The 13081-nt window shown below is 50.1% G+C and overlaps 1 protein-coding gene across 1 annotated transcript in view; it reads right to left on the bottom strand.

Moving 5' to 3' along the window:
• Nucleotides 1-510: 510 nt before the first annotated feature.
• The window catches only part of LOC142255180 (catalase), a 35861-nt gene continuing 23290 nt past the window's right edge, over nucleotides 511-13081 (bottom strand). The window contains exons 10-13 of the mRNA XM_075326662.1: nucleotides 5830-5960; nucleotides 4860-4967; nucleotides 2862-2948; nucleotides 511-1204 (exon numbers count right to left, since the gene is read on the bottom strand). Coding sequence (XP_075182777.1) covers nucleotides 1139-1204; nucleotides 2862-2948; nucleotides 4860-4967; nucleotides 5830-5960 — 392 coding nt within the window. The 3' untranslated portion in view covers nucleotides 511-1138. The remainder of the gene's footprint in view (nucleotides 1205-2861; nucleotides 2949-4859; nucleotides 4968-5829; nucleotides 5961-13081) is intronic.

The raw sequence follows: 13081 nt of genomic DNA, 5'->3' as shown, positions 1-13081 counted from the left end.
GACCACAGTGGCCCGTGCCCACAATCAGGGTTTGGGGGGGCTGCAGTCTCCCTAGAGAGGACGCTTGTGACTCTGCAGCAAACAACTGACATCCTGCGGCTCAGGAAAGCCACATTGCAGGTCAGTTTTTGCTGCGGGCAGCACACTCACAGTGGGCACGGGATTTCTACAAATTACATCCATTATGCTTGTACTGTACATCGCAGCATCTTGGACGCAGCGAATACACACTGCATCCAAAATGCTGCAAACACTAATCGTGGGCACATGCCCGAGCCCTGGAGCCTAAGGGTCCGGCAGTGATTGCAACCCCCGCACCTATTGTACTTACACCCCTTGTTAGGAACCATATCCTAATGACATCATAAGATCTATCAAGAGGCTGCATGGTTGGCAAAGTGCAGGTTAGAACATTAACCATACTGTGGATATAACGTCACTTTGGCTATCCCGTTTCTTATACAGGACCTATATAGGGGGGGATATAAAAAAAAAAAAACCTAATCGATACACATTTTAACTGCATATGGGTTTTATTGTAAAAAAAACACAATTATAATATAATTTCCATTTGACATTGCCTTTCCAGTTACAGAAAACTGGCCCATCAAACAGGACGGATGCCATATACCGACAGATTCCACCAGCTAAGTGTATGTAGCCCTGGTGAACTACACTTCCCATGAGATTTGTGACCCGAGGGTCATTGACTGCAAAACTTCATTTAAGTGCAATTATTGTCGCCGTATTAATCTGCAATTAGTGAAGGCACACTATGTAGACGAGGTGCTGATTAATAAAGTTATTGAAATGTCAGTATTATAAAAACTGCGAGTTGCGCAGCGCCCCGATCGATCGATCCTCCGCCTGGACTCAATCACGCTGATTCTAGACTATACCAATCAATGGCCGCACTGACAATTACACCGTATTAGAAGTTACTATATACTTCCATTGTGTGATCGGCTTAAGCGTTTGACAGCTTTGCTCGTGTATTAATCTGCTTATATTATCTAAAGAATTAGTAACGAGGAGTCCAAGAATTGCAGTACATTCGATATTGTCTTATCTAAGCAATATGCTACAATTAAACGGAAGGTAAAATCTTGTGGACGGATCATTTGGAGGAAGACTTGGTCTACAGGTTGGACTTGTCCTTTGCAGTCGTGTAGGAGGAATGCTGGGTGTAGGTCTTCACAACTTTCTGTATAAAAAGAAAAAAATAAATAAAATAAATATAGATTACTATTTATATTAAAAGGAGTTTTCCAGGCTTTTGATGTGACAGGATCGCTCATTGATAGGATTGATGGGGTCTGACACAGACCCCCCCCCCCAACATGGGCAGTTTTTATTTCTAGCCGCAGTTGGATGCAAGCATATACCGAAGCCAGACAGCGCCACACACCATACAATGGCCATTACTGGGTACTGCAGCTTAGCCACCATTGAAATGAATAAGAGCGGACCTGCAGTAACTGGGAAAGGCCACTAAACCTTAAACAGATGTATACTTTGCCTCATTATCACTGTCAACATCCGGACGTTGCTGGGGCCAAAAACCTCATCTGCGGGGGTGTCAGGTATTGGACCCCCATCGATCTGATGTCAATGACCCATCTTGTGAAATCTTTTATTGAAGTTATGCAATTTTTTATCTTATTGATCACATTTGCAATGTAGCCCAATCCAAGCGATGTCAGGCAATGGAGGGGCGATCACCAAAATCCTACATTGAACCAGTGCGTTAATTTCCAGACACGCCCACGATCAGTGTTAGCAGAGGTTTGGACGCATCATGCTTCAGCTGCATCCAAGATTTCAAGTATAAGCACAGAGGATGGGTTTTCTAGAAATCCCGTGCCGTGTGTGTGTGTGTGTGTGTGTGTGTGTGTGTGTGTGTGTGTGTGTGTGTGTGTGTGTGTGTGTGTCAAGCAGCAAAAACTGACCTGCGGTGCGGCTTTCCCGAGCCACAAGTGTCAATTCTTTGCTGTAGAGTTGCAAGCATCCTCAATAGGGATAACACAAGCGAAAGACCGCACCGCACCCTGATCGTGTGCACAAGCAGCTGCAATCTCTTGCGGGGCTGCGAGTCTCCCCGCCCCGCAGGTCAGGACCTGCCGCGTCCTGGAGGCAGTGGTTTCCGATTGTGCACATGTACCCTAAGGCTATGTGCGCACTAGAAATGTCCTTTTTCTCAAGAAACTTTGAGAGACATTCTGGGAGTTGAAGATTTCCACACCTGCGGGAAAAAAACCGCACCAAATCATGCGTTTTTACCATGGATTAGCTGCGATTTTACCACGATTTCACCGCGGATTTTCCGCAGGTTGTTCCTGACACATGCAAGTATAGAAATTCCGGGGGTATTCCGCAGGTAATAATGAACATGCTCATTTTCTCAAGAAAGTTTCGAGAAAATTTTCTCAACAAATTTTCTTGAGAAAAATCCGCACAGCTATTTTTTTTTTTTAACACATAGGTTTTGCTGGGAAATGTCTTCAGAAAGATTTCTAATCTGTCTCAAGAAATTTCCGCGGCAAAACCGTGGGTAAAACGGTCTAGTGCGCACATAGCCTAAAAGTGGTCACGTGCAGATGGCAGCCACATCTTGTCACTTACCACCACCTCACTGACTGGAGTTGTGTGACAAGACAGAAGGCTAAGTGACGGAGGGCGTGTGGCTCGGTAACCGTGCATTTAGCCTTAATGGGATTATTTGCCTGCAGCTTAACACCCATGTGATGCCTATAATTTAGGATGAAGCGCTTTTTTGTTTTATAGGAGAGACTTCCCTGATCACTAAATTAAGGCAGCATTTACAAAGCATTGCCCTGACTAGTCACAGGAGGGAGGATTACCTTAGTGCGGCCTTCTGCATTGTACTTGTTCAGCAGAGCTTCAATAGTGCCACCGTATTTGGGATCAACATCAGAGAAATTTTTCACCTGGGAAAAAAAAAAAAAAAAAAAATAATTCAGCGGCAGCGGCGACAAGTAATGTGTTTTAAGGTCACTGCAGCCATTCAGATAGAACAGGTTTCATAGGCAATAATGCTGATTAAATTAAAAGTTATAGTACAGATGAGCAAATCAATTCCCGTGGTCCAGCGGCCACGAGTACCCAGGGGATTCCGGACAGAAGCCCTGCAGACCATCTCGTATTTGTTGGAATCGAGGCACGTCCATGATTACCAGGCCCAGTGCGGAGGCATGCACAAGTCACACCACAACAATTATTGCACCAGGCCTACAAATCAGAAGAGGTGCAGGGGATTCCAGCAATCAGGAGGAGTGTTATCGGGATCCTAGCCGGGGGTCGCGGGAGCGTTGGAGCAATTCTCTCATCTCTAGTTTGCAGTGTTCTAGGGGGTTACCATCCATATAATCCCCATCAGCCCGGATAAGTGGGTTACAGAGTCTCTGTTCTGCCAAACTGCAGATTTTGCAAGTGTTATCTTAGCTACAGCAGTTAGAAACGATTGTGGCAATTTATTTCCTGAAATTGCACAACAAAGCTAACACACGGGCCGGGTTTCTTGACATACACCTTTTAATTCCCCCCCCCCCCCCAGTGATTCCGCATCAGCTTTGCGGAAGGGGGGGGAGAAACAAAAAAAAAAAAAAAAACCACCATCTACTGGCAAACAGATTACACAGTGCTAAGCTTAAATGCATGCAAACACAGCACTGGGTAACCATACATGGCTCAACTATAGAAAGCTGTGACCCAAGCCTGTTAGATCAAGGTTTACACGACTGTAAAGCGACCATAGTTTATCATCCATATTACTGCTGCAAATTGAGGCCCAACTTGTGACCAGAAAAGCAGCTTTATATAAGCCTATGATGTCGTCCTGAATCACAAGACCTGTGCTGGGGATTGTAGTCCTAAATGGGTGAGAAAATACACTAAATATAAAAGTGTGAGAATTCGCTAAGGACTCTCTTACATGTCAGTGAAAAACGTCTGGTTTTGACTGACATGTTAAAGATGCATGTGTCCCTCCGTGTGCCGCAATTGGCACACGTGTGTTCTTTATGGGCTATCCGTGATAACACACGGAGCTCATGGACTTTTATACTCGCCTGTCCATGCTGCTGCTGTCCGCAGTGGAGATATCTAAGGCTCTGCTGTCTCCCGAGTCAGCGGTGCAGTGAATATGCATGAGCACATTAAGCCAGCCCGGAAGCAGAGACCGCAGCAGCCGCAGACAGCATCGCTGGAGACAGGCGAGTATAAAAAGCATTTTATTCCAAATGTAGGTGTTACACGGATCACACCATAGTGTGGTCAATGTGACATCAGTCATGCCGGAGAAAAATGTACATGTCTCCGTACGAGACACACAGACACGTGCGTGCACCACACGGTCAGTGAGAAATCACAGATGTGTGCACAGACCCATTGATTTTAACGGGTCTGCGTAGGTCAGTGATTCTAGTACATATAAGAACTGCAACAGACGTGCCAGAATCACTGACAAGTGATGGGGGCCTAAGGCGTCCCAAATTACACCAAATACACAAGGGAAAAATAAGCAACATAGGCACAGCACTTCTGAGTTCATAGACTTTGCTGGCTTAACAATGGACATGCAGATTTTGCTGCAGATTTCTGAAAATTCGTGTCAAAACTACACAGCGTGGGCACTGGGCCAAAGGTAGATTTTTGAGGTGGCCTACAACAACATTGACAGAATATTCAGTAAATTTACTGACTACAATCAGAAGTAATCCAACCTCTGTTGAGACAAAGGCCCAGGTTATAGTATTCACACAAGTCCGAATGGATTTTACCCTTTGTAATTAGTTCAGAATTGCGCTTTTATAAGTACGGCAGGGACGGTCTATACTCACAGCTCTCTTCTGGATGAACACTTGTGCGTCCTTCAGGTGTCCAGCGATGTTCGCGCACAGCCTCTGTCGCTCCTCCTCGCTCAACACTTTGTTGAAAAAGTCACAGACCTGCAAGGGGGAAAAATAAGCATCAAATCAGAAACCGACTCCACACGTGTTATTTCACCATAGTATCAGTAGGAGGCAGTAGACTAAGGCTATGTTCTCATGGGAGATTGCACCTGCAGGTATGTCAGGTTTCCCGCAGCTGCTCCCCGGAATCCGCAGCTATCCATAGCTGCGGAATTCCAGCGAAATATCTGCGGTAAACCTGCGGACATTCGTGCGACTTCCCTGCGGAAGTCCCGGCCTCTATCTCCATAGTGGAGAGGCGGGATTTCCACAGGAATAGTTGACATGCAATTACGTGCGGCTGCGGGACATCCACAGCATATTCCGCAGCCGCACATACCGCAGCATGGACACAGAAACTCCCCATGTACCATAGGATAACATGGGGAGTGTCTGTACTTGCTAAAACCTGCGGATTTACCTAGAAAAATACAGATAAATCTGCAGGTTTTCTGCGGCAAAATCTGCAGGTACATAGCCTTATAGGAATCAATGGGACCATAAGAGCTCAGTTGCGAGAGCACAGCGTCTCTTGAAGTATTAGAAAAGGCTCCAATGATAATCGGTCAGATCAGATCCACCTCTGAGGCCGCTGTCTGCGTGTATTGGGGAAATGCGTCCTCTCCTATATCCATAGGATCCAACCACACACGGACCATAGTTTTTAATTGCAAAGTCCCAGGGTGGCTTCTGGAGGCAGATGAAATCCACAGCAAGGTGTGGTGCCCAATCAGAGCATCATTTTTTACAGTAATGTCAGATTTACCTGGAAATTAATTCAACCATTCACTACAGCATGAGGGTAAAAGTAGCAGCACATATGCATCCTGCTGACCGATATAATGCCGCCCCTCCTCACCTGGGAGACATTGTCGTCGTCCGAGCTGTTATAGCGGGTCACATCTGCGGACACACGGAACTTGCATTCTCGGGCAGAAGGCTGAGCGTCCGGAGCAGAGAAGCTGTTCGGGTAATAATTTGGAGCTCCGGCTATAATAAAAAAAAAAAAAAAAAAAAAAAAAAAAAAAATAGTAAATATATTAATAAAGAGAATTTTGTTACTTACCGTAAATTCTTTTTCTTATAGTTCTGTATTGGGAGACCCAGACCATGGGTGTTTAGCTTCTGCCTCCGGAGGACACACAAAGTACTACACTTAAAAGTGTAGCTCCTCCCTCTGAGCATATACACCCCCTGGTGAGCAGACCCAGCCAGTTTAGTGCAAAAGCTGAAGGAGAATAGCCACCCACAAGTAAAACAGAGCAAAAGCCGGAACAACCGAAGACTCTGTCCACGACAACAGCCGGTGAAAACACGCGGAACAAGAAATTGCCAACAGGCAACAGGGAGGGAGCTGGATCTCCCAATACGGAACTATAAGAAAAATAATTTACGGTAAGTAAACAAAATTCTCTTTTTCTTTATTGTTCCTTTGGGAGACCCAGACCATGGGACGTCTCAAAGCAGTCCATGGGTGGGAATAAACAGAAAACTGAGAAGTAGGCGGAGCCTAACTTCACAAATGGGCGACAGCCGCCTGAAGGATGCGTCTGCCCAAGCTCGCATCTGCCGAAGCAAGAACATGCACTTGGTAGTGCTTCGAAAAGGTATGCAGGCTAGTCCAAGTGGCAGCCTGACAGACTTGTTGAGCCGTAGCCTGGTGCCTGAAAGCCCAAGAGGCACCGACAGCTCTGGTCGAATGTGCCTTGATCCCTGGCGGGGGAGGCACCTGAGAACACTGGTAGGTGTCCGAAATGGTCGACCTAATCCAACGGTCTAAGGTCGGCTTAGAAGCAGAGAGGCCCTTACGCCGACCTGTGGTTAGCACAAAAAGAGAGGTGCACCGCCTAAGCGCAGCGGTGCGAGACACAGATCCGGAGAGCACGCACCAGATCCAGAGTATGCAACGCTTTTTCAAAGCGATGAACAGGAGCCGGACAAAAGGAAGGTAGGGTAATGTCCTGGTTAAGGTGGAAAGGAGAGACCACCTTAGGAAGAAAGTCCGGAGTCGGACGGAGAACCACCTTGTCTTGATGAAAAACCAAAAAAAGGTGACTCCGAAGAGAGCGCAGCCAAATCGGAGACTCTCCTGAGGGAAGTTATGGCCACCAGAAAGGCCACTTTCTGTGAAAGACGAAACAAAGAAACCTCCCTAAGAGGCTCAAAGGGGGGTTTCTGCAAAACCGTGAGAACCAAATTAAGGTCCCAGGGATCCAAGGGCCGCCGGTAAGGCGGAATGATGTGAGACGCGCCCTGCATGAAGGTGCGGACCTGAGCCAGCCGGGCGAGACGCCGCTGGAACAACACTGACAGAGCTGAAACTTGTCCCTTGAGAGAGTTGAGGGACAGTCCCAGCTGCAGACCGGACTGTAAAAAAGACAGAAGGGTCGGCAAGGAGAATGGCCAAGGAGGATGGCCGGAAGAGTGACACCAGGACAGGAAAATTTTCCAAGTCCTGTGATAGATCATGGCGGAGGAAGACTTACGGGCCCAAGTCATAGTGGAGATGACTTCCGGAGGAATACCAGAAGCCGTCAAGATCCAGGACTCAAGAGCCACGCCGTCAATTTGAGAGCCGCAGAATTCAGGCGGAAAAACGGACCTTGTGAGAGAAGTCCGGGAGATGCCACGGCACCTCTACGGACAGATGGAGCAGGTCTGGGTACCAAGCTCGCCTGGGCCAGTCCGGCGCAATGAGGATGACTCGACGGCCCTCCATTCTGATCTTGCACAGGACACTGGGCAAGAGAGCTAGAGGGGGAAACACGTAGGACAGACGAAACTGGGACCAGTCTTGAACCAGAGCGTCCGCGGCGAAGGCCTGAGGATCGTGGGAGCGAGCCACGTAAACCGGGACCTTGTTGTTGTGACGGGATGCCATTAGGTCCACGTCCGGAGTGCCCCATTTGCGGCAGATTGGTCCCTGCACCCGGCAGTGTTTCAGTCACTCGCCACTGTCCACGGTTTGACGGCTGAGATAATCTGCCTCCCAGTTTTCCACGCCTGGGATGTGGACTGCGGATATGGTGGACTTTGAGTCCTCCACCCATTGAAGGATGCGTTGTACCTCCAACATTGCCAGGCGGCTGCGTGTCCCGCCTTGGTGATTGATGTAGGCAACCGCTGTCGCGTTGTCTGACTGGACTCGAATGTGCCTGCCCGCCAACAGGTGGTGAAAAGCTAGGAGAGCTAGAAGCACAGCTCTGGTTTCCAGCACATTGATCGAGAGGGCTGACTCGGATGGAGTCCAAGTGCCCTGTGCTCGGTGGTGGAGACATACCGCTCCCCAGCCGGATAAGACTGGCATCCATGGTGAGGATCACCCAGGACGGGGCCAGGAAGGAGCACCCCTGGGACAGAGAGAGGGGCCGAAGCCACCACTGAAGAGAGCTCCTGGTCTGTGGCGACAGAGCCACTAACCTGTGTAAGGAGGAAGGCCGCTTGCCCCAACAGCGGAGAATGTCCAGCTGCAGAGGACGCAGATGGAACTGGGCAAAGGGAACAGCCTCTATTGACGCCACCATTTGACCCAGCACCTGCATCAGGCGCCTGAGGGAATAACGGCGGGGCCTCAGCAGAGAGCGCACCGCCAGTTGGAGGAACTGCTGTTTGACTAAGGGCAACTTCACAAATTGCCGGCAAAGTCTCGAACTGCATCCCTAGGTACGTGAGACTCTGGGTCGGAGTCAGAGTGGATTTGGGAAGATTGACAAGCCACCCGAATTGAGCTAGAGTGGAGAGAGAGTGAGCGAGACACTCCGCTGACAGTCCGCGCTGGATGAAGCCTTGACTAGAAGGTCGTCCAGGTAAGGAATCACTGCCAACCCCTGTAGGTGCAGGACCGCAACCACTGCTGCCATGACCTTGGTGAATACCCGAGGAGCTGTGGCCAACCCGAAGGGGAGAGCCACGAATTGGAAAGGATCTTCTCCGATTGCAAAACGTAGCCAACGCTGGTGTGAAACTGCAATTGGCACATGCAGATAGGCATCTCTGATGTCGATGGATGCCAGGAAATCCCCTTTGGTCATTGAAGCAATGACTGATCGCAGAGACTCCATGCGAAAATGCCGCACCTGAACATGCTTGTTGAGAAGCTTGAGATCCAGGATGGGCCGGAAGGAACCGTCCTTTTTGGGGACTAGGAAGAGATTTGAGTAGAAACCTCTGAACCGTTCCCGGGCGGGAACCGGTACAATTACTCCGTTGGCCTGCAAGGATGCCACGGCCTGTGAGAAGGCGGCGGCCTTGGAGCAGGGGGGAGTTGAGAGAAAAGAAGGGAATTTTGTTACTTACCGTAAATTCCTTTTCTTCTAGCTCCTATTGGGAGACCCAGACGATTGGGTGTATAGCACTGCCTCCGGAGGCCACACAAAGCAATTACACTAAAAAGTGTAAGGCCCCTCCCCTTCTGGCTATACACCCCCAGTGGGATCACTGGCTCACCAGTTTTAGTGCAAAAGCAAGAAGGAGGAAAGCCAATAACTGGTTTAAACAAATTCACTCCGAAGTAACGTCGGAGAACTGAAAACCATTCAACATGAACAACATGTGTACCCGAAAAACAACCAAAAATCCCGAAGGACAACAGGGCGGGTGCTGGGTCTCCCAATAGGAGCTAGAAGAAAAGGAATTTACGGTAAGTAACAAAATTCCCTTCTTCGGCGCTCCATTGGGAGACCCAGACGATTGGGACGTCCAAAAGCTGTCCCTGGGTGGGTAAAGAAATACCTCATGTTAGAGCTGCAAAGACAGCCCTCCCCTACGGGGAGGCAACTGCCGCCTGCAGGACTCTTCTACCTAGGCTGGTGTCCGCCGAAGCATAGGTATGCACCTGATAATGTTTGGTGAAAGTGTGCAGACTCGACCAGGTAGCTGCCTGGCACACCTGTTGAGCCGTAGCCTGGTGTCGTAATGCCCAGGACGCACCCACGGCTCTGGTAGAATGGGCCTTCAGCCCTGATGGAACCGGAAGCCCAGCAGAACGGTAGGCTTCAAGAATTGGTTCTTTGATCCATCGAGCCAGGGTGGCCTTGGAAGCCTGCGACCCTTTGCGCTTACCAGCGACAAGGACAAAGAGTGCATCCGAACGGCGCAGGGGCGCCGTGCGGGAAATGTAGATTCTGAGTGCTCTCACCAGATCTAACAAATGTAAGTCCTTCTCATAGCGATGAACTGCATGAGGACAAAAAGAAGGCAAAGAGATATCCTGATTAAGATGAAAAGAGGATACCACCTTCGGGAGAAACTCCTGAATGGGGCGCAGCACTACCTTGTCCTGGTGGAAGACCAGGAAGGGAGCCTTGGATGACAGCGCTGCTAGCTCAGACACTCTCCGAAGAGATGTGATCGCTACCAGAAAAGCCACTTTCTGTGATAGTCTAGAGAGTGAAACCTCCCTCAGAGGCTCGAAGGGCGGCTTCTGGAGGGCAACCAGTACCCTGTTCAGATCCCATGGATCTAACGGCCTCTTGTACGGGGGTACGATATGACAAACCCCCTGCAGGAACGTGCGTACCTTAGAAAGTCGTGCTAGACGCTTCTGAAAAAAGACGGATAGCGCCGAGACTTGCCCTTTAAGGGAGCCGAGCGACAAACCTTTTTCTAACCCAGATTGCAGGAAAGAAAGAAATGTAGGCAATGCAAATGGCCAGGGAGACACTCCCTGAGCAGAGCACCAGGATAAGAATATCCTCCACGTTCTGTGGTAGATCTTAGCGGACGTGGGCTTCCTAGCCTGTCTCATGGTGGCAACGACCCCTTGGGATAATCCTGAAGACGCTAGGATCCAGGACTCAATGGCCACACAGTCAGGTTCAGGGCCGCAGAATTCCGATGGAAAAACGGCCCTTGGGACAGCAAGTCTGGTCGGTCTGGTAGTGCCCACGGTTGGCCGACCGTGAGATGCCACAGATCCGGATACCACGCCCTCCTTGGCCAGTCTGGGGCGACGAGTATGACGCGGCTGCAGTCGGATCTGATCTTGCGTAGCACCCTGGGCAAGAGTGCCAGAGGTGGAAACACATAAGGGAGCCGGAACTGCGACCAATCTTGCACTAAGGCGTCTGCCGCCAGAGCTCTGTGATCGCGAGACCGTGCCATGAAGGTTGGGACCTTGTTGTTGTGCCGGGACGCCATTAAGTCGACGTCCGGCCTTCCCCAGCGGCGACAGATTTCCTGAAACACGTCCGGGTGAAGGGACCATTCCCCTGCGTTCATGCCCTGGCGACTGAGGAAGTCTGCTTCCCAGTTTTCTACGCCGGGGATGTGAACTGCGGATATGGTGGAGGCCGTGGCTTCCACGCACATCAGAATCCGCCGGACTTCCTGGAAGGCTTGCCGACTGCGTGTCCCCCCTTGGTGGTTGATGTATGCCACCGCTGTGGAGTTGTCCGACTGAATTCGGATCTGCCTTCCTTCCAGCCACTGCTGGAAGGCTAGTAGGGCAAGATACACTGCTCTGATTTCCAGAACATTGATCTGAAGGGTGGACTCCTGCTGGGTCCACGTACCCTGAGCCCTGTGGTGGAGAAAAACTGCTCCCCACCCTGACAGACTCGCGTCTGTCGTGACCACCGCCCAGGATGGTGGTAGGAAGGATCTTCCCTGTGATAATGAGGTGGGAAGAAGCCACCACTGCAGAGAGTCCTTGGCCGTCTGGGAAAGGGAGACTTTCCTGTCCAGGGATGTTGACTTCCCGTCCCATTGGCGGAGAATGTCCCATTGAAGTGGGCGCAGATGAAACTGCGCAAACGGAACCGCCTCCATTGCCGCCACCATCTTCCCGAGGAAGTGCATGAGGCGTCTTAAGGAGTGCGACTGACTTTGAAGGAGAGCCTGCACCCCAGTCTGTAGTGACCGCTGCTTGTCCAGCGGAAGTTTCACTATCGCTGAGAGAGTATGAAACTCCATGCCAAGATACGTCAGTGATTGGGTCGGTAACAGATTTGACTTTGAGAAGTTGATGATCCACCCGAACATCTGGAGAGTCTCCAGTGCAACGTTCAGGCTGAGTTGGCATGCCTCCTGAGAGGGTGCCTTGACAAGTAGATCGTCCAAGTAAGGGATCACAGAGTGTCCCTGAGAGTGCAAGACTGCTACCACTGCCGCCATGACCTTGGTGAACACCCGTGGGGCTGTCGCCAGACCAAATGGCAGAGCTACGAACTGAAGATGGTCGTCTCCTATCACGAAGCGTAGAAAGCGTTGGTGCTCTGTAGCAATCGGCACGTGGAGATAAGCATCTTTGATGTCTATTGATGCTAGGAAATCTCCTTGAGACATTGAGGCAATGACTGAGCGGAGGGATTCCATCCGGAACCGCCTGGCGTTCACATGCTTGTTGAGCAGTTTTAGGTCCAGAACAGGACGGAATGAGCCGTCCTTTTTTTGGCACCACAAAGAGATTGGAGTAAAAACCTTGTCCCCGAAGAGGAACAGGGACCACCACTCCTTCTGCTCTTAGGGAATGCACCGCCTGCAGAAGGGCATCTGCTCGGTCGGGATGTGGGGAAGTTCTGAAGAACCGAGGCGGAGGACGAGAACTGAACTCTATCCTGTACCCGTGAGACAAAATGTCTGTTACCCACCGGTCTTTGACCTGTGGCAGCCAAATGTCGCAAAAGCGGGAGAGCCTGCCACCGACCGAGGATGCGGAGGGAGGCGGCCGAAAGTCATGAGGCAGCCGCCTTGGAAGCGGTACCTCCGGTTGCTTTCTTGGGGCGTGAGTGAGTCCGCCAGGAATCAGAGCTCCTTTGCTCTTTCTGAGTCCCTTTGGACGAGGAGAATTGGGGCTTGCCCGAGCCACGAAAGGACCGAAACTTTGACTGCCACTTCCTCTGTTGAGGTTTGCTTGATCTGGGCTGGGGTAAGGAAGAGTCCTTACCCTTGGACTGTTTAATGATTTCCGCCAATTGCTCACCAAACAGTCTGTCTCCAGATAATGGCAAGCTGGTTAAACATTTTTTAGAAGCAGAATCTGCTTTCCATTCTTTTAACCACAAGGCTCTGCGCAAAACTACAGAGTTGGCGGATGCCATTGAGGTACGGCTCGTAGAGTCTAGTACCGCATTGATAGCGTAGGTCGCAAACGCAGTCATTTGCGTAGTTAA

This window comes from Anomaloglossus baeobatrachus, chromosome 10 (genome assembly GCF_048569485.1).
Source record: "Anomaloglossus baeobatrachus isolate aAnoBae1 chromosome 10, aAnoBae1.hap1, whole genome shotgun sequence".
Taxonomy (NCBI): Eukaryota; Metazoa; Chordata; class Amphibia; order Anura; family Aromobatidae; genus Anomaloglossus; species Anomaloglossus baeobatrachus.
The sequence above is the reverse complement of the archived record's forward strand: the minus strand, read 5'-3'. Positions and strand labels throughout refer to the sequence as shown.